At 46.6% G+C, this 21,508-nt stretch overlaps 1 protein-coding gene across 1 annotated transcript in view; it reads right to left on the minus strand.

Annotated features, from left to right (window-relative positions):
* Window positions 1-2,136: 2,136 nt before the first annotated feature.
* The window catches only part of zdhhc5a (zDHHC palmitoyltransferase 5a), a 33,423-nt gene continuing 14,051 nt past the window's right edge, over window positions 2,137-21,508 (minus strand). Inside the window, exons 3-12 of the mRNA XM_085458352.1 lie at window positions 17,391-17,512; window positions 16,061-16,218; window positions 13,073-13,245; window positions 12,600-12,702; window positions 12,097-12,188; window positions 11,702-11,828; window positions 8,665-8,773; window positions 7,769-7,878; window positions 5,292-6,397; window positions 2,137-4,267 (exon numbers count right to left, since the gene is read on the minus strand). Of these exons, the coding sequence (XP_085314478.1) occupies window positions 4,027-4,267; window positions 5,292-6,397; window positions 7,769-7,878; window positions 8,665-8,773; window positions 11,702-11,828; window positions 12,097-12,188; window positions 12,600-12,702; window positions 13,073-13,245; window positions 16,061-16,218; window positions 17,391-17,512 (2,341 nt within the window). The 3' untranslated portion in view covers window positions 2,137-4,026. The remainder of the gene's footprint in view (window positions 4,268-5,291; window positions 6,398-7,768; window positions 7,879-8,664; window positions 8,774-11,701; window positions 11,829-12,096; window positions 12,189-12,599; window positions 12,703-13,072; window positions 13,246-16,060; window positions 16,219-17,390; window positions 17,513-21,508) is intronic.

The raw sequence follows: 21,508 nt of genomic DNA on the forward strand, positions 1-21,508 counted from the left end.
CTGCTGAAGCCAGTGCATGTCCAGGCCCGTCTGAAGTTTGCCAGAGAGCACATGGATGATACAGCAGAGGATTGGGAGAATGTCATGTGGTCAGATGAAACCAAAGTAGAACTTTTTGGTATAAACTCAACTCGTCGTGTTTGGAGGAAGAAGAATACTGAGTTGCATCCCAAGAACACCATACCTACTGTGAAGCATGGGGGTGGAAACATCATGCTATGGGGCTGTTTTTCTGCCAAGGGGACAGGACGACTGATCCGTGTTAAGGACAGAATGAATGGGGCCATGTATCGTGAGATTTTGAGCCAAAACCTCCTTCCATCAGTGAGAACTTTGAAGATGAAACGAGGCTGGGTCTTCCAACATGACAATGATCCAAAACACACCGCCCGGGCAACAAAGGAGTGGCTCCGTAAGAAGCATTTGAAAGTCCTGGAGTGGCCTAGCCAGTCTCCAGACCTCAACCCCATAGAAAATCTGTGGCGGGAGTTGAAAGTCCGTGTTGCTCGGCGACAGCCCCAAAACATCACTGCTCTCGAGAAGATCTGCATGGAGGAATGGGCCAAAATACCAGCTACTGTGTGTGCAAACCTGGTAAAGACCTATAGTAAACGTTTGACCTCTGTTATTGCCAACAAAGGTTATGTTACAAAGTATTGAGTTGTATTTTTGTTATTGACCAAATACTTATTTTCCACCCTGATTTACGAATAAATTCTTTACAAATCCTACCATGTGGATTCATGGATTTGTTTTTCACATTCTGTCTCTCACAGTTGAAGTGTACCTCTGGTGCAAATTACTGACCTCTGTCATCATTTTAGGTGGGGGAACTTGCACAATCGGTGGCTGACTAAATACTTTTTTGCCCCACTGTAATTCACAGAGGTGGGAACTGGTATTTTGAAGTATTTGTACTTAATTACAACAGAGTGTGCATGATGAAAACACAGCTGGTGGATCCAGGAAACCAGAGGTTCCTGGATCTTAAGTACTCAAGTACAAAAGCTTAGTTCCTGTTTTTAAGTCAAATATCTTTGTACTCCTTACATTTTTAAAACAGGCTCGTCACTTAGCTTCAGCAGCATCCTTACAGCCTTTATGCTCAGGGGTAAAGTGGGCGGGACCAACAGAGAAACAGATGCAGTTTATCCAGTTACTGAGCAGTGCTAATCCTTTCTTACATCTTTGTAAATGAAGTTAGCGTGCACTCTTTTCTCTCCCTGGAAATTCATCAGCTGGAGCTTTAGCTAGCAACACATTCAGTGACAAAACAGATGTAGAGGTTACATTTAATGCAATAATCACATATTTCATCTGTTTATGATCGGTCTTGATAAACTGTGTTTTTATATTCTGAAATGTTCTGAAAAACTAAGTGTTATTCAAATCTTTTATAAACATTTAAGGGAGTTTTGTGCATTAAACTGGTGAATTCCCAGTAAAGCCCTGTGTTGGCCTGAGACAGTGTACTGGTTAGTGTTAGGTTACAGCGAGTGTAGCAGATGTGAACCTGCATTTAAGATGAGTTAAGACTTTAAACTCACTGTATACTGTAAACAGTGTAGTGGATGGGCATCAGCCAGGATAGCTGGGACACATCTGCTCACATCTGGTTATGCAAATCCACAACGAGCCGCAGGTCAGCTGATCACAGCTTGACCACTAAGAAAATGTACTGGAGCTCTCAACAGAGGTTATTGTGAGGTATCCCCCCGAGCACCTCCTGGGTCTCACTTTAACCCCTGACTGCACTCATTTGAATGTTTACGTCACCAGAAACAAATATGTTTCTGTTTCATTATTTACTGCTTGTGTCCCAAACAACAGATTCAAGCTGAGTGCATTCATTAGAATCAGAATTTAAATTTGACTAATATTACTTTATTATGATAATATAGCAGCAGGTCCACTCATCTGTGCATTAAAACAGCAGAATCGTCCTTCAAGCAGTTACTTTCTTACTGCGAGTACATTTCACTGGTACTCGACCAAAGACGCTGAGTCAGTACTTCAACTTCTACTGGAGTATCTGCACGACTGTTCTACTCGAGTACAGAATGTGTGTACTTTGTCATCTCAGAGAGTCGTGCTGCCGCAAGAACTGGAACATGTTTGTGAAGCATCAGCCTGAAGCAATGGGAGGTGCTGCTTTAATGGTTTTATCCAGAGGCTCAAACTGACACAATGGCAAACACAACCTCTTCTGGGTCAATATTAAAAACTCTGCAATATTTATCAATAGCTAGATTTCCATAGAAATTCATATAAAACAATGTCAATTTAAATAGGTGAAATAAAAAAAGGACAACACTTGCATTTTCAAGGCATTCGCTCATGTTCCACAAAATCCTGCTGCATCTTTAACAACGAGAGGTTGAAACAGTTTCCAGATTCACTTTAGTTTGTTCAGACAACACAACGAGTGGTCGTTCCATCTGAAATCACCACACACTCACACTCACACACACACACACACACACACTCACACACACACACACACACACACGCACACTCACACTCGCACACTCACACTCTCACACACACTCTCACACACACTCTCACACACACACACACACACACACACACACACTCACACACACACACACACTCACACACACACACACACACACTCTCTCACACACACACACACACACTCTAATGTGTATACATCCTGTTTTCATCCCTCGTCCTTTCCTACATTTATCTGTAGCTTGAAAGTCTCTTCAGCTGTGAGACATGCTGATATTAAAAACAAAGGTTAGAATCAGAGCACCATATGGCACCTGGGTCCCTTTGGCTCAGCGTGTCTGCTGATCTTATTTTGCATTACTGTCAAACTGTCACTTGTCTTCTGCAGTTTTTCCAACTAGCCCACCACTGAGAGCTTCCTGGTGTTTCAGCTCAGCCCAGTTTATTTATGCAGTACCTGAAGGTAAAGACTGATCCTGATTCAGTTTCGTGGTCAGACTGTTTTCTTTAGAGTCACATTCAAATACTGACTCACATCTGAAAGTGAACGGATGGGCCTTTGCTTTAAATGAAATATCCACATGATTATTTGCAGATTGCATTTACAATCAGTACACGTGTCCCATTTTAAACCATTTTTAAGCCAATCAAATGTGATGCTTTCAGATGGAATGACCTGTGCGTCTGCAGCCAGACATGGCGGCCTACAGGGTTGGAGTAGTGCATGCTGCAGTCCACTTTTTATTTTTTTAAAAAACAGGAAACCACATTTAAAAACACATCCTGTACAAACATGGAATCATATTCACATCTAGGAATAAATGGACAAATGAAGCAGAGAAGTCTGCTCGTGCCCCTCCCCTTCAAATCTTACACTGTTCTTTCCTCCATCAGGAATGAACTCAGAGTTCATCATCATCGAAGCAGAAAGGTACAGAGCCGCTAACAGCTCCCTTTGACTGGTTTCAGGATTACACGCACACACACACCTGTGGTCCAGTGCCACCTGACTGCTCCATCAGGTGGATGCTGCTGGTAAAAGCACGCTTTACCTGCACTCCCCCTGGTGTGACTCATCACCTGTCCTGGGGGAGCCCTCTGGGTTCCACAGTTTCATGATCTAGATACAAGTGTGAAAATGATGAGGTCTAAAAAAGAGGGAGACAACCAACATCAGGTAAACTCAGCTCGAGTCCAGACCTGTTCCAGAGTGGACCCCCGGGGATCCAGCCCCCATCCCTGGCAGTGCTAACGCCTTTTCGCTGCTATGCTTGTACAATGCCACACAGACCTAAGCAGAAGTGAGCACCGTGGGGTCTGTTTGGACCAAGAACTAGTCTTTTCTAGCGCAGCGCCTGGGATTCTGCCTCACTTTAGACCAGGTTTCTATTGGAGGGGCTGCTCAGTCACACAGCCAATGAGAAGTAAGGTCCAGGTCCACAGCAGGAAGCTGTTTTTTTTGGTAAAATCTGAATTTGTTCCTTAGCGGGCATAAAGACGTAGTGCTGCGTCCACTTTGTCCCACTGGTCCTGGAGCTGGAGGCCGACTGCCAGTCAGACTGAAATCTCATAGGTGGTGCCCCCGACACCAGTCACCTTCTTCACCCCGCTGCCTTGGGGCTTGTGGGCAGGACTCAGCATCAGTGCTGGGCTGGGACAGGCTGCTCTGGGCGGAGCGGACGTGTTGACTGGGTGACAGGGAGAGGAAGGGGCGGAGCAGGAGGAGGTGGAAGTCGAGGAGAAGGGCTGACCTCCATTAATCCGACTCAGAGATTTCATCTGCATCAGCTCATCCCTGATTTTAGGAAAAGACAGAAAAGAACAATTTTACTGAAAACTGCGGGCTGCAGCGTGTTAGCCATGTTAGCTCTGCTGCTAATTTCATCACTGAAGCGCGGCTACATTTGGATGGATGTCACCATTTACTACATTTAGACCTGAACACATTTCATGTTGAACACTGGAGATGAAGGAATGACTGGATCGCTTTGATCGGTGAGAAAGAATTTGGCGAGTCAGAGTGGACGTAGTTACGGCGTGCGTAGTTCCAGAGGGAACATGGACACACAGTTGGGCTGTTGTGTTACCGATGGTGACAATAAAAAGTGTTTACGCTGATTGGTCCTGTGTATGAAAATACTGGCGGTGGGCGGTGCTACCCTCAGCCATGTCGATGCTATAGTTCACATCAGGTCAACCCAAACCAGGGCTACCAAAGCTAGCTTTAGTACACAGAGGTCAGTAGTTTGTGGACGGTGAATCATGCTTTTCACTTCCCTTTAATAATCGTAGCTACAGAAACACCTTGGCAGTACACAGGGGTGGAGTACGTGTACACAACACAGCGAGCAGGACGGAAAAGAACAGGAATGAGAGACGGGACAGACAAACTGAAAACGCCGTCATGCAGCGGTCAGACTGAGCCTCAGTTTAACAGCAACACTGTGCTGCTACTCACGCTTCCTTCAGATTTCACTTCCTGTGCGGTTAAACCGAGGAGCAGTAAAAAGCTTCTCCCACAAACACTGGGCTCCTCAGTTTGATTAAAGTCATCATCACTGCACGTCAAATCATGGTGACCAAACAGACAGTAGCAATAACGCACAAGACAACAAACAACGCACAACAGATGGATGGAAGACGAGCAAAGGGAGAAGAATGAGAAACTCACAGGAAGTCTGGCAGGATGAGGAGGAGAGAAGGGAAGAGGAGGAGCAGGAGCAGGAGGAGCAGTCAATCAGGTAGTCAGGTTTCAGGCGAGCAGGCGCTTTTTCAGTGTCAAACCAATCGTCCCGACAAAAGCTCAAACTCATACTCACTTCGGCACATGGATTCCTCCTCCTCCCATCCCTCCGCCTCCACCTCCTCCTACCCCCGCTGCGTTTGCTCCGGCCGACGCCGAGGCCTTGCGGACCAGCCGGTACTGCATTTCGGCGGCGGCTGCACTTGAATAGGAGAGCGACTTGCCCAGAGGTGGGGGGTGTGGGGAGCGGGGAGGATGCGTGGTGGAGGAGGAGCCCAGAGGCGTGTCGGTCGAACGGGTGCGATAGGGGTAGGCGTGGTGGGGCCCTGCGTGAGGGGCAGCAAAGCGTGGAGGACGAGAGGTGGAGGAAGAGGACGAGGAGTGATGATGGTGGTGGTGGGAGTGGTGGTGGTGATGGTGATGGTGGTGGTGGTGGTGTGGGGGCGGTGGAGCAGAGGTTTGACCGGCAGGCGCTGCAGGTAGGTGGGGCTCGCCCAGCAGGCGCTCCCTCTCTGGTGGAGGCGGTGGGGAGGAAGACGTGGAGGATGAGGAGTGATGGAGGAAGGGGTGGTGGTGGTGAGAGGAACGGTGGTGGTGGTGGGGTGACTGGGTGGACTGGGACTGCATCTCAGCCTCTCTCTGCTGTGACGACAGGAAGGGGGAGCTGTAGCCACCACCCGCCGCTGGCGTGCAGGGTCTCCCACCGGAGACGTCGGGGGCCACCGAGCTCACGCCCACTGCTTTGTCAAACTCATCGCCGCCTGCTAGCAAGCTGTCGTAAGACAGGCTCCCGTTGCGAGACGGGTGGTGGGGCGGGGGTGTCTGATTGGCTAAGCTCTTGAAGCTGGCGGAGGTGGTGGTGGCCTCTGAGACGTGGACGGTGCCCGCCGAGGTGTGCGTGGAGCTGGAAGATCGCGACGCCACTGCAGACAGGACGGTGGGGTCAGAGAAGGAGGGGTAGGAGCGCCCGCCCAGAGAATAGCCAGGAATGCCGCCTCCTCCTCCTCCTCCCTCTCGCCCCACCTCCCTCCTCTCCCCTCCTCCTCCCCCTCTTTCAGACGACGTTTCCCTCCGATCCAGGCTGGGCTGCGAGCGGAAACCAGGCTGCTGGCTGGCCTGGAGGAGGGAAGAGGTGGAGGAGGAAGAGTCCCTGGCACTGCCGACGCTCTCCCCTCGACTTAGCTGGAGGAGCCAGAGGGAAGAGGAGAGAGAAGAGGGAAGGTGAAGGGAGGCGGAGGGAGGAAAAAGAAACAAGAAGAAGCTCAGCACATGAGGGAAGATTAAAGTCATACTGCACTCTAGCGGTGACAGCCTGACACAACAGCCACCCCTAACCAACGGTGATTAGTCAGGGGTGGGTCATCTGAGCAGAAGGCCGGTGGTTGGCCTGTGCTTTCACAAGTATCTCAGTGTATCCATCAGAGTGTGTGTGTGCACGTTAGGCTAAGAGAGTGCTCCAAGTGCTCGAATCGAGTGAAAAAGCATTAAAAGAACCAGCACATTTACCAAACTGCTCTTTGTACAACCCTGACTGTCCAGATGAACTCGGCAGCTCCATCATCATAATGTTCATTATAACCATGCCAGTGTTCAGACTCTCTGGATCCTGCTATTGTGCGCTGTATTTGGAGCTTCCTGCGCTCTGCCTGTTTCAGTAACATGTCAGTCAGAATGTCTGAGATGGTGAAATGATGGCGTTCGCTGTATTGACACTGATGCTTAAACACTAAAGAGGAATCGTACAGAGCTACAGCCACAGTCACTCAAAGCCCTTTTCCATTAGTACCTACTTGGATCATGTCGATGTGACTCAAACTATTACGACTGCCACCCAACGCGCGGGGGGGTCGGTGTAGCCACAGATCTTGTGATGACATTTGTATGCGACATGAACACCACGACAAAGGAACACGTCAAGGCTCAATGTGTGTCACACTCTGCATTTCCCCACTGCTGTGCTTTAAAAATGGTGGCAGTTTCTCTCATGACGTGTCGAGTGATGTCCCGACTGGCCAATCGTTGGCATGCGGTCTGCTGACATCACATTTTCAGATCACTTGGGACCCCAGGCAATGGAAAAGGGCTACAAGGCACAAATCTAACCAGGAAGAACTAACAAAGAAACTGAGGAGTGATATGGACCAGACAGGGGCACAAATACTGAGCAGAACCAGTGTATTTATGGCAGTCCTGATTGCTTCACGTTCATATCTCACTGTGTTCAAAGAACGCTGCTGAGACGGAGTCGTGAAGTCTGTTTTCAGTGGTTTCATTACAGTATTTCAGCCACGTCCAGTGCAAACAGAAGGAGACAGGAAACAAGTTAAAAGGAAGATAAGAGGAGGAAACTGCTTTCAGCACAATCACTTACTGATCAACAGAAAGCCACTGAGAAACCAAACCAAGATGGCCGACAGGAAATCAAAAGGAGAAAGAAAAATAAAAACCAAAACAGAAATGGAGATGTTAGATTAAAAAATGATCAAAGAAGCAGGGACGAGTGGAGGTCCAACCTGACACGTAGCACACACTCTTGCATTCTGCGTGCGTTACCTGGTTGGCGTAAGCATGTGTGAGCGCCGTGTGGTTCTTGCCAGGGCTGTACGTGGGCCTGTATTTGTACATAGTGGGAGTGGGAGGGGCCTTGTTCAGCAAACTGCACTCTGGAGGGTGGAAAGAGAAACAAGATGAGCACAGAATCTCCTTCATGTGCACTGAGCACCATTAGCATAGAAGAGCTATAGTGAATGCAGAGTTTTATGTTTGGACACCCTGCATGATGATACTAGCACCGCTTCTTCTGACAGCTAACAGCCCTTCAGGTTTTGTGAGACTTTAGTCCGTCCTTCTGCAAAAGGTCTTGGGGTGTCCTGCATGCGCTGCTTTGAAACATTGTCCAATATTCTTGGATCAGAGGTGTGTGAGGTCTTCGTGAGGTGCGTTTAGGATCCTTCTCCTCGTTTTTAACCTTCTGTTCATTTACAGAGACGCTGTCACCAGCGCTCGTTTCAAAGCTCAAACCTCTGACGATGAATTTAGAGATTTCATCATATTAGTGCAACACAGCTGCTGTTTTTAATGATACTATGAAGTAAGACATAGTATCCCACAAGCAACCCTCTGCTGCTTGTGGGACTCTAAATGTTCACAGTACTGGCAGGGAGCTGGGGATACTGGAGCCCATCCCAGCTGTCAACACAGACAGACAGCCACTCACCTCCACATCCAAAATCACCAATTAACGTAATCTCCTCCATGACAGTGTATCCACGCAGCCACAGGGATTCGAACCCAGGACCCTCGTGGTGTGAGGCACCAGTGCTAACCACAAGCCTCCCGATGAGGATAAATATTAAGTCCTTTGAGTGTGGGTTCTCAAACCTTTGTATGAAACTATATGTTGAACAGGAAGCAGACAAACTGCAGCAGACAGAGTAAGAGCCAATCACCCTCTGTGTTTCCTCTGGTAATTCCTGGGTAGCGGAGCTCTGGTTTAGGAGGTGGTGGTGGCTCAGCGTCACAGGACTGGCTCTCCATCATTTCCAGACTGGACTTTGACTGGAAAGAAGAAATGCGAGCATTAGAGACAGAAAGTGACAGAATTACCCATCTGTTGGTGAAATACAGACATTCTGTGACCAAATCCGAACAGAAAAGTAGAAAGAAGCCTGGGGTCACACCCAGATGGACTTTTGCTGGGTGGTGTGAGTAGGGATGGGCATCGAAACCCGGTTCTTGTTGAGAACCGGTTCCCACTGTTTCAATTCCTTGGGATTGTTTGCCATTTTTGCAAACGATTCCCTTATCGGCTCCAGTCGCCCCGAATGACGTCACCACGTTGTGGAGCATCATTTACCTGGCAGGAAACACGGCGGCTCAAACGCTCAAAAGCTTGGTTATACTTCACGAGAACGGATGACAACAGGGCAACTTGCAATACTTGCAAAGCAGATATTTCATGTAAGGGAGGAAACACTACGAACATGCAAAAGCATTTGCTCACAAAACACGCGATGACCTTAAATGAATGTCGTGTTTTTAATTCTGGACTCGTGAATCTCAACCCAGCAGCAGCGGTAACGTTTGCACGTCCTCTCCCGTTAATGCGGCAGGTAAATAATCAACTAACAGTGCATATTATGTTAGCCCGATCTGCCTTATTACAAACCTGCCATTACTGTGCATTTAGTGACCATGATGAGTCGGAATCGTGAAAATCTTATCAGTACCCATCTGTAGGTGTGAGGCTGTAAGAAACTTTATGTAAACTTTGTCCATGTGCAACTTAAATGAAAATGTTCCTGACTGTAACACAGGCAGAGCCAAAGGTCAAAGACTGTGTGAAAGAACAAATTATTCATCCATCTCCTGCTGCTTATCCGGGTTTGGGTCACGGGGCAACAGCAGCAGAGAAACTCAGCCTTCCCTCACCAGCCACCTCCTCTAGCTCATCCAGGAGGACACTGAGATGTTTCCAAGCCAGCCAAGTGATATATTCTCTACAGCAAGGCCTCCTCTTAGTAGGACATGCCTGGAATACCTCACCCAGGAGGCATCCTAGTCAGAAGTCCGAATAACCTCAGCTGGCTCCTTTCCATGTAGAGGAGCAGCGACTCTCAGGCTACGTCCACTCGTACACGGGTATTTTTGAAAACGGCGATTTTCCGTTTTCATCTTAAAAAATAATCCCGTCCACACATAAACGCAGAAATGAAGGAAAACGCTGCTATGAACATGCCAAAGCAGCAGGTGGCGCTAGATTCCTAACTGTGTAGAAATGTTGGCCAATCAGAAGTCTAGAAGCCTCGGTGGGAAAAAGTAAACAAAGCTGGGGCATAGAAGCAGAACCGAGTCGTCTGTGTGGAGGGACAGTAACTGTGTGTATATGTAAGCATTTAAACACTGCAGAGAGTAGAATTAACAGTAACAGTATTGTAGAAATTCATTTCACCGAAACAATAACGTGGCGCACAGTGTGACGTCACAAAAGGCGCGCACCTTTGACGCTGCGTTTTCTCCGTTTTTCTCGTCCACACGTAAACGCAAAAACTGAGTTTTAGAAAATATCCACCCTGGCAGGCGTTTTTAGAAATCTCCGTTTTCCGTGACCGAAAATGCTGTTTACGCCGGGCACGTGTGGACGTAGCCTTGAAGGGAAACTAATTCCTGACACTCTGATCCACAACCTCATTCTTTCGGTCACTAAACAGAGGCTGTGCTAAATTGACAGCTTCCCTTTCATGCTCATCTCTCGCTTCACCACAACAGATTGGTACAGCATCTCCATCACTGAAGACACCGCCCCAATCTGTCTGTAAACCTTGCATGCACTCTCCCCTCGAGATACTTGAACTCCTCCACCTGGGGCAGTAACTCATCCCTGACCTGGAGTGGGCGCTCCAGTCTTTAGTGGCTGAGAACCATGGTCTTGGACTTGGAGGTTCCTGCTGTCATTCCCTCCACTTTACACTCAGCAACAAACGACTCCAGTGCAAACTGGAGGTCAAAGGAGGCCAAAGGAACCTCATCCTCCGCAAGAAGCAAAGATAAAATCTTGCAGCCAACACTGTGGAGACCGCTTGACTATGCCCAGACACTCTATAAAAACTATGAAAGGGTCTGTGACAATGTTGAATGGCTAGAGCCACACTCCACTTGGCCTGCCAGTACCTGTCAGCTGCCTGTGGACTCCCAATAAGATTCCTCCTTCAGCCTGACAGCTCACTTCACCTCCAGTATTCACCATCTGGTTCTGGCACTGCCGCCACGAGAAGCACCGAGGATCGTGCAGGCCCCATTCCTTTCAGTAGCCTAAGCAAGAGGTGTGGAGCATGGTCCACTCGGACTCCGTGTCTCCCTGAGGAGAACCTCTGCCTGAGGTGTAAGTTGAAGATCTTGCTGACTGGGGCGTCTGTCAGACATCCTCAGTTTTGGTCTCCCAGGTCTGTCAGCAGTGACAGCGTTTCTGCGTCCAAGCCATGGCCACAGCTCTGATATACGTTTACGTACGATTACAAAATCAATCATCCACCTGCGACTAGAACAAATTATTCCATCCATTTCCTAACAAGTACAATACTTGCAGGTCTTTAGCAGTTTCTTACAGCAACACAAAAACAAAACTAAACAGAAACAAGATAAAATACAAACAACACCAAGAAAAAGGTGCAGCAAACAATAAAAACCCAAACTCAATAAATAGGACCCCGTTTTTGCATCCTTAGCTCTGCAGCACGCAGCCTGATGGATGTGGTTGGGTTTTTACTGCTGTGACCTTACAGGATTTCTGCCTGTTGAATTTCAAACAGCTTTTAGAGCTCTCGCTGCCATCTGGACCTGCCTATATGCAAACTTATCAAGTGCAGATTTGAATGAGAAGCACAGCTCCCTTGCATAACCCTTGTTTATTACCGGCAGGCTGAAGCAGCCAGCACAGCACAGTTTGTGGCACATTAGCTTCACGAGCACCTTTGCTGCACCTCTTACCCTGTGCAGATCTCCCTGTATGCCATTGTCCAGTATCTTTGCAGCCAGCTGGGCCTCTGTCAGCTGTGGCCGAAGAAAAGGAGGCTGCAGACTCACACTCTGTGCACACTTTCTCCTGCCCAGATACCTGCGGAGAGCATTCACATCAGTACAGTGCTAATGATTGGTATCAAATCCAAATTCCTCTTAATCCTACATCTGATCACTTTCAACACTAACACCAAAGCAACAGCTCACAGATTGTTTAGTTTCTCACCAGCTGTTTCTGTTATTACACTATTCAGTGGCCAGTTTTAAGAAATTCATTTTAAAAACAGGAAGTGTGATGAGCTACAGGGTAATGCTCTCGACACTCGACAAGAGAGTCCAATAAAAAGGGGAAACAAAGAACGGACCTGGGTGCCTGTGAGCTGCAGAGGACATGAGAGACATTCTTCCAACAGCCATTGGTGAAAGGGTTAACACCTCCTCTGAACTTCCCCGTTACCTGGAGACAGACACGTCACAAAAACTTACATGGAAAATATAACAATGCGGGGAGGGGGGTGGGGGGTGGGGTTAAATGGCTGTTAACCTGTATCCACTTTCAAATTAATGCACTCAGTAGGACGTGAGGACCGTTTGAAGGATAACCACCGTCTCTCTGCCAGGAAAACAAACATCCTTCCCTATGCCACAGTGCACAGTGGAAGGGCCAAAGAGGACGTTTTTCCTTGCCACTGTCACCGTGGGGTTGTCTGATATTTGGGGTTCTCTGTCTGTGATCTCTACCTAATATAAAGTGTCTTTAAACAACCGTTGTTACAAATTGGCACTATATAAATAAGACTGACCTGAACTGAATGAGCTAACTCCTGGGTTCCTGGTGTACATGTGTGCAACACTGACTTCTACTTACTTGTTCGTTGGTCGTCCTGCCTCTAGCCACAAGGACTATGTGGAAGCCAGTGAGGCCAGCGACAGGGATGAAGAACAGGCCTGCGACACACATTACTGCGAGCCTGAGCGCACGGGTGGGGGGGTCAAGGACCTTAGCATCTTAAACATTACATTCAACAGATCAAGGCCTATGGAGAGCAGTGATGGACAAAACAACATGTGGTGTGTGTGGGGCGAGCAAAGCCAGAATGTACTCCTGTCCTAGGCCAGTTTATGCAGATTCGTGCGTTTATATCGTGTGTTTTCATTCTCATTCAAAGATCAGATTGGGTGGGGTTGGACCATCTTTTCTTAGGAAGCTACGTGAAATCTTCCCACGCCACAGTGGGGGAAAAAAAAAAAAAAAAGAGTGCCTCATTTAAACAACCTGACAGTAACTCAGCAATGTAAAACCAGATGAGAGTACCAGATCCACGAGACATGAAAGGATACGTGACAATGGCGTGCAGGCGGTCAATGTTCTGCCGATGGTAGAGGATGAAGAGCAGCCCAAAGCCAAACACAGCCATGATGTGGGCTGTCAGAGACAGCAGGAAGAGAAAGAAGTAGCGGTAGTTTCTCCTGCCGATGCAGTTGTTCACCCACGGACAATGATGGTCGAAGTCCTGCAGAGTCAGGGGGACATTTAAGACACCGTCAGAGGAGGCTGAAATAGGAATGCAGCCATTAAGAAGCATTATTTCCATGCACCACCTTTCCTGTCTAACCTCATTAAGTCCTCAACAGATACACAGAACTGTCATCTGCAGGTTGGGAATGTGACATACTTTCACCAGAATACTCTGATTACAACTCTCCCATGTGATCCCAAGAGAAGAGGCTTGAAATATTGTACAACTGCATGTTCAGAGGAAGGTCACAATATCAACAACTGTTTAGTCCTGAGATCAGAGATCTTTGGTCATCTGCTGATACAAACACGGATCCAACACCTGGACTGCTGCAGATGAGCAACGCAGATTACCTTTGAACCTGGAACATTCAAATAGATTCAGACAAATGCAGAACAGAGCCTGGGACGGACTGCCAGTGCTCTATCATGGAAACCCTGTAAACGACTGACTGTCTGTTGGCAGCATGCCACTTCCTGGGTTACACATGCACACTCACACAGAGCACTAAGGAGTAGGGATGGGTACCGGTATCCGGTGCCATTATGGTTCTGACATAAACGGTAGTAACCAGACCGAAAAGCAGCGCACATTTCGCTGCTTTATTTCCCCTGAGATGTCATACACTTTGGATTCCAGCCAATCATTTTACCTCTGCAAGCGTAGTAGGGCGGGCCCAGGTACGTACGTTCTTTTAGAGCAGAGCTACAGATTAAAAATGCCCAAGGTGAAGCGGTCAAAGTCTGGCTGTACTTCACAGCAAAAGATGCAAACTCAGCAGCAACAAGTGCTTTAAGCTGATACTGTGATACTGTCAAAGGAGGCAACACCTCGAATCTGATGAAACACCTGGCGACGCATAGCGTTTCTTTAAAAGAGCACATCTACTGTGGGTGTGGTAAATCTCCCTTAGCGAGTTAGCGCGGATCGCCCGTGCGTGGGGCTGGACCGTGCTTATCATTTTGCAGAAAAAAAGAGACTGCTAAAAATAAAAACACGAGAGCTTTTTGGACAAAGTTTGTGCTCTCCATTCTTTAAGCACCAGTTTGAGCACCGGCACCGTTTCAAAAGTACCGGTTTGGCAGCGGATAAAACCTAAACGATACCCATCCCTACTAAGGAGCTTGCAAAGAAAAGCGTCTGGACTTCTTTAAGTTGCTTGAAGACGTTTCACCTCTCATCCGAGAAGCTTCTTCAGTTCTAAGGTCAAATGGTGGAGAGTCCCAGATTTAAACCCTGTGGGAGTTTCCCCCCACAGAGGGACAAAAGGACCCCTGATGATCCTCTACCTAATCACACGAGCTAAGGTGTGAAAGCAGGTGTAGGTCACAATCAGCCAGGGTTTCGGATGAGGTCATTGTGAAACCTGGCCCCACCCTATCATGTGATTTCCTGAGGTCAGATGGCCCAGGATGTGAGTGGGCGTTAAGGCGTCTGGGAAGGATCTCAACACTGGATTATAGATGGCAGACAGTTGGTGTCGTAAGCCCCGCCTCTGTTCAAAGATGGTCGCTCACAGTGGACATAGATGCTTCTTTCACTCCTCTTTCAAACCATCTGTCCAAAATGTGAACATTGGCATCCTTGAAAATTGAGTTTCCCTCTTGGTGAGTTACTCCCACAGACCTTAGACTGTGATGAGCTGGATGACTGAGAACCTTCACAGACATATTGCACAGAGCACACAATCCCAAGGTCAGCCATATTTGATTTTGGCCTGGCAGCCAGTTCTTTACTGGATTAAGGACAGTGTGATTTTCTCCTGTTTGTCACTGTAACTGGAGAAAGAGACAGTGAGTGCTGGCTTAACGTGGAACGCTGCTAGCTGCATGTTTCACTGCAGCTCTCTGCCAATGGGGGAAAAACATGTAGCTGACGCTCAGAGAGGAGTCGATCGGTGGATTTAGGTAGTCAGCACATCACACCGGTGTGCCCAAATAATGTTTCCTGGCTTTTAAAGCCTATTCGTCGTCAGGTTCTGTTCCACACACAGTTACTTAAGAACTTAAACTCGGCTCAAACGTCATGTTGACACACCTGCAATGACACCTCTAAATATTTAAACTGCAATCGGCACGAGAGGTGCCATCATCATCTTCAGCTTGTCCTCTGCAGTAGAAGGCTGCAGTGTGAACATATCAGGCCATTTAAGATTGTGCACTGAGTTTAGAGTCATGTCTCTGAGACAGCGAACAGATAGAGGTGCGTCACTGCTGTCTTGCCTGATGATGGACACGAGGCAGCCATTCTGTGGAAACCATTAGCAAACACGTATGTAGCCTGAGAGGCCCATCAAGACCATTTTCACTGGCTTAGCATCAGCTACAGTTTGGCTACACACGTGCCCAGTGGAAGGAGTGTAAGTAAGGAGTAGATACTGAAACATTTTCAGGTCCAAAACTGCAGTAAACTCCTGTTACAGGTCGTGCTTGAGCTGGAGTACCGTGTTATTCAAAGGACGACTACAGGCTGTCCAACTCGTTTGCACCCATCAACACTGACACTCCTCCTTCCATCATACACTAACAGGACAGCTGCAGAGCAAAGACATGTCCTTGAGTTACATCTTCTAAACACATCTAAAGATTTATAACAATGATGATAACCACATGCCAAAACCAGCCGGGCGAGGGTTTGAAAGTGTGAAAATCACAGAGTTGTGGACACGGCTCACTAACCACAGACGCATACAATGATTCAGACTGTTTCAGATCAAACTGGGCTGTTTATAGTGCAGGCTTACTCAGCGTGCAACATTCAGACTGTTCATATGAAGAATAAATGAGTAAATGTAAAAAGTCAAACACACCTCAACACAGTTGTCACAGACAGAACAGTGGGAGCAGCGTGGCGGCCTGTAGAAGCGGCAGGTTGAACACCACTTCATCCTGACCTGGATCCCTCTGATCTCCACCGTCTTGTACAGTGGAGCGCGGAAATCGTCTTCTTTGTCCTCGTCCTCCTCGGCTGCACAGAGAACACACACAATCCTAAAACTGACGATCTATTGGTCAAAAGTGAGACAGTGAAAGTGCCAAAGCTCGCAGCTGCCCACTCAGTCCACCCGAGTTTGACCGTAGGCGTCCACGTTCAAATGATGGACTACAAAGAAGGTTTCAGTCTGTAGAAACTATTTACTCTTTCATAGCAACTGTTTTTTACAGTTTCAAACAAGCCAGTCGTGTGGAAAGGGTCACGGGTCGCCTCTCCGTGTCAGTCAAACAAAGGGCCCTCTGACCCCTCGGTATTTTAACAATCCTGTGACTACACTGAAACCTCATCATCTCATATTTCGTGTCAGACTTTTCACCTCAGACTCAGATCAAAAGAAATAAAAAACAAAACAGAAATGAATGTAAAATATAATGTAAATTCACTGGTGTTGGGTTGCCTAGGAACACACATTCTGATAAGAGGCTGCTCTGACATGAGCCAGAGATAGCTAGCTAAAAACACAGAGGACTGCAGTTAAATAAAAAAGCAGAGCGTGTGACTGAACGCATGGACAACTGGGTGGACGGAAGTTCTGAACTGTGGGGATCCTAGCAGAGAATCCACAGTGTGGAGAGCTAATCCCACCAAATAAAGAGTCAAATCCAGAACAGCAGCGTGGACGACGGGGCGAGGCGACCGCATGCAGATGTGGACAACACGAACGGTTTTTGTAGCCAGCTGTGAGGCCAGTTTTAAAATGTTTAATATAACTAACAACACACGTTATCCAAAACTCATAATGTTTATGTTCCGTAATAATTACATTATTTTATCTGTTAGCTGTTGTTGTGTTCACCATAATGATCTAAATGATAACAACTAATCAAACCTAAAAACCGTGTCAAAGCTTACTTTACATGAGGAGAATCGGATTAAAATGAACACGCGACCTTAAATGATGCCTGCTGCTAAACTTCACAGCTCCACTGTATCCATCTCAATAGTATGAACAGACCTCACACCACAATGAGACATCCCAACGACTGAGCCGCGGCACGCTTCCTGTGCAGCGCGCCTCACTGAGGTGCTGCTGCGCTCTGCAGCTTTAATCCATCACTTCATCCAAGTCCTGCCTGTTCGACACAACTTACCTGTTTGGTGACACCCAGCATTAAAGGCATTCATTCAACCATCCGTGCACTCACCTCGGGGGAAGATGCCAGGGTCCATGAATGTGGCCATACAGAAGTTAGCCAAAACAAAGAGGAAGATGATGCCATTGTAGATGGGGATGGCCACTGAGAAACGCTCTGAAAGCCACGGACACCTGAAACAAGACCAAGCCTCACGTTGGAGATGTCCAAACAAATGCATTACAGAACTGTTAGAGCTGAGTGTCGTTAAACGTGAGGCTGCGGTCTTTGTAGCAAAGCTGCAGCACCATGTGTTTTCTAAGGAAAATGTTTATAAAGGAGCTGTTCTGCTAACTTCCACTATTTGTCTATTCTTGGATCTATCAGAACAGCACCCTGGTGTGCTCCTGCAGGGATCGATCGATAGATAGATGTTCACTATTTTAATTACAGATTATATCAGTGAGGAAGCTGACTAAATATTAACTGATAACTCATGGCAAAGGGGTGGGATTAAATAAGTGTTTACTTCTTCCCACTCACTTTCAACATGTCAGGGCTCGCAAAATCGCTAGCCCGACGTCCCGGGGCTAGCGATTTTTTCAGTCGGGCTACCAAAATCTATCTCTGCCCTGCCCGTTGGCCTATCGTAGGAAGGAAAAATATATGTCAATGCTTTTGCATTCTTTCAGAAATGTAGCTGGGTAATTATGTCATTGGCATCGGTGAGCCACTGTCAATATGTGACATATTGAAGTCGCGTTTGAATTTGCGCTTGTTTTTTTGCTTTCACTTTGCAATCGTGCGAACTGTGTATAGAGAGCGACAGCACTGATCTGTGAGTGATGATAATTTGTGCACCAATTCCTCTGACATCGTCTTATTAATCGTTAGCTTACTATGCAAACATGACAAGTGAAATCTCCCGCAGCTTAAACATGTGAGAGGTTGATCGCGCAGAGAATCGCTGAGCTTATGTGAGTGAGTGTGTAAAAGCAGCAGGATATATGTTTCACTACGATGACCTGGATGACTGAGAACCTTCACAGACAGACATATATTTTAGTTCTGCTGAGCCAAATAAGACAGGTCAGGGTGAAGAAGTGACAGCCAAAGAAAAGCTTACCACAAAACGGAAAAGTTATGACAAATCAGACTATAAGGCAAAAAGAAAGGGCAGCTTTATGGTTTCATGGACAAAAGAATTTCTGTGGCTGCAATATGACGAGCTAAATAACCAGGGCTGCACATAAGTGGTCCGCAGGTGCGCATTCGCTGTCAAAATAAAAAACACGCACAAGATAAGAAGTTGCAACGCGTGTTTGCATACATAAGATTTTCTGGAGGAGGACAGACATTTGTTTAGAACTTTTAAAGATATCAAGAAGCTCCTTTAAGCAATTACTGTGATGTTCCTCCACCTCCAAAGAAATGTCAGAAGGAGTCCGAACCACAAAAGAAGCGCGTATTCTCGGAAAAGTGGTTGCAGGAGGTGAGCTGGCTTCAAACAAATGATGAACGCACAGAGATGTGGTGCAGAATGTGCCGTGAAAATCCCACTCTAGGACAAAAACAGCCTTTTATATGGACGCAAACGCGCGCTGCAACTTCTTATCTGGTGCGCGTCTTTTATTTTGACAGCGAATGCGCACATGCGGACCACTTATGTGCACCCGTGTAAATAACATAATGTTCTGCCGGGTGTGTTGTTGGTTTTCTCTCGATTTCTGAACTGACAAGCGCCTTTGTTACTGGGACCAGTTATTTTAACTCATTCACTGCCAGCCATTGGCAGTGAATGAGTTAAACCCATTGACTCATACACTGCAATTGACGGCTATAGACGTCAATGGCAGTGAATGAGTTAAGAAAGGCCCCATTAGAACCCATGAGAAATGCAAGAAATGCATTATTGCTCAGTCTGCAATATCTTTCCCAGAACAAACACCAATTGCAAATAACAAACTAAAAATAAACCTGAAAATCAGTTTAGAACAGCTACTATGTTGCAAAGAGTGAACGACCACTGGCACAATGCAGCAGTCTGTGCAAACTTCAAAAGCAAACGGCCTCGATCTTGGTTCCACTTGTCTCTTACCCGTGACTTCAGTGGAAATGTCAGATTGAGGCTCTGACAGACTGATTCAAGTCCTACACAGTTCTTACAAGTTCATAGAAACTTCTGTTCAATTAGAACCAAGTGTTTGAGTTGATGATTGTAATTTTTATACAATGTTGTAATTTGTGTTTAAACTATTTTTGATTGATGTTTTGTTTCTGTTACAATATTATACTTTAATGTATAATATTGTAACAGAAACAAAACATCAATCAAAAAATTGCTCTCTTTTTTATTCGGGCTACTTACATTTATTTTGGGCTAAAACTGACGAGTCCCTGCCCGAAGGGCTACCAGGGGTTTTGAAAGTTTGCGAGCCCTGCATGTAAATGAATCAGAACAGTAGCAATATTGAAAAGTATTGACTTTTGTATAGTATTTTTTTCTCTCTTATTTTCTTTACTACATGTACCTGTATATTGTTTACATGTTTGAAATAAATGAACAAACAATAAAGAATAAACCACTCTGGATGCGAGTGGTCCAGTGCTGGACGCCTTTGAAAAACAAAAGCAACATGAATTATGTGATCCTGGATGGTAACAATCATGATTTTAAAATCTGGATCTTTCTGATCCTGAACTTGTGTGGGGCGTTTTTGTTTTTTGTTAGTTATTAGACACTGGGATCATAAAAAGACCATCTCCATTTTAACTGTCATACACGGCAACATGACAGAATACAGCAGGGGAACAAAGAGTGGCAGACCAGATGATGAGCTTTTGTCAGGGTGACAGATGTTGGCCTATTTTCTCTTCACTAATCTGATGCACAGAGCTGACTGACCACCATAATGAGCCCCCCTCTCCCACGCACGCACGCCAATCTGACATATTCATGTTTCTCCTACAGAGGACACACGCCCACTATTTTTTCCTCACACTTCCTGACACACGTGCACACCAGAGTGAGGTGTTTGCAAGATTACTGATAATAGTCTGTAACCTCATTGGCTTAGCATTCTCACACTCACAGAGTCTGCTTACCCCCCTAAATGTATGCTATCATGTGTGTGGCAGGTAAGTGAACCTGTTGGGAACATCCTGGCGAGTTAAGGGGTTAATGTCAACAATGAATTGGGGGTGAGGTTGCTCAATACTCCCATGGTCCTTTTGTTCCCCTCTGGCATCACCAGTGGACGACAACATTCCCACCATGTAGCAGGGGAGGTTATCCACCCTCCACAAAGCACACAACGTGCACATGGCACAGTGTTTATAGCTTTGGGACAAAAACCACCAGTGGGATAAAATAAATACATACTGGCAGCTAGTGCTAGCCCTCAGACTCCTACTAGATACACCGATGGGATCATTTCAGTGGCCGCCCAGCAGCCAATGACTCCATTGGCCTTTTACAGGTAAGAGGCAAAAATGGAAACAAGTGTCTCTGCAGATGCACCGTCACACTACAGTGGAGCACTGAAGTACATCACACACAAAATTCCTCTGCTTTCTTTTATTTGATGATGATAGACCAGTGCCACACACACACACACACACACACACACACACACACACACACGTTTTGTGTGTCTGGGCAGGAGGAAACCGTACCAATGCAGATTGAAATTATCATCATCATTATAATACAGTGTTGTTATAGTCATAATTATTATTATTAAAACTAGAATGCATTAGAGGAGCAGTGAAATTGAAATGGTCTGGACTAGCGAGCTACCACTGCTTACTTTGACCATCAATGATTTGTGACGCGGCGTCCATCAGCACAACCCTAACTGGACGTGCTGGGCCTCATTCATTAACGTGTGCACAGAAATGTTCTCGCTCTGCACGCACACGTAAACCAACAGCTGTGTTCGTGAAACCTGCTCATCACCAACTCTGTTCCCACCACCATGGATATGCTAGTGAGTGAGAATCATTCTGAGTGGATCGTCTGTGGTACTGGCAGTATTTAGCTACGTGCTGTGGCTCAGGTACAAAAAAGAAGAAGAGTTTGAATCAAAGTTGATTATTGAACAAGATTAAGTGTCGGGCTGGGCGTCGTCACTGATTTCTACCACTGATCCAATTCTGATTCACAAGCTCCCGATTCGATTCAGAAATAT

This window comes from Copadichromis virginalis, linkage group LG6, assembly GCF_057382275.1.
Source record: "Copadichromis virginalis isolate Kocher_CV1m ecotype Utaka linkage group LG6, C_Virginalis_male_GT1.1, whole genome shotgun sequence".
Taxonomy (NCBI): domain Eukaryota; kingdom Metazoa; phylum Chordata; class Actinopteri; order Cichliformes; family Cichlidae; genus Copadichromis; species Copadichromis virginalis.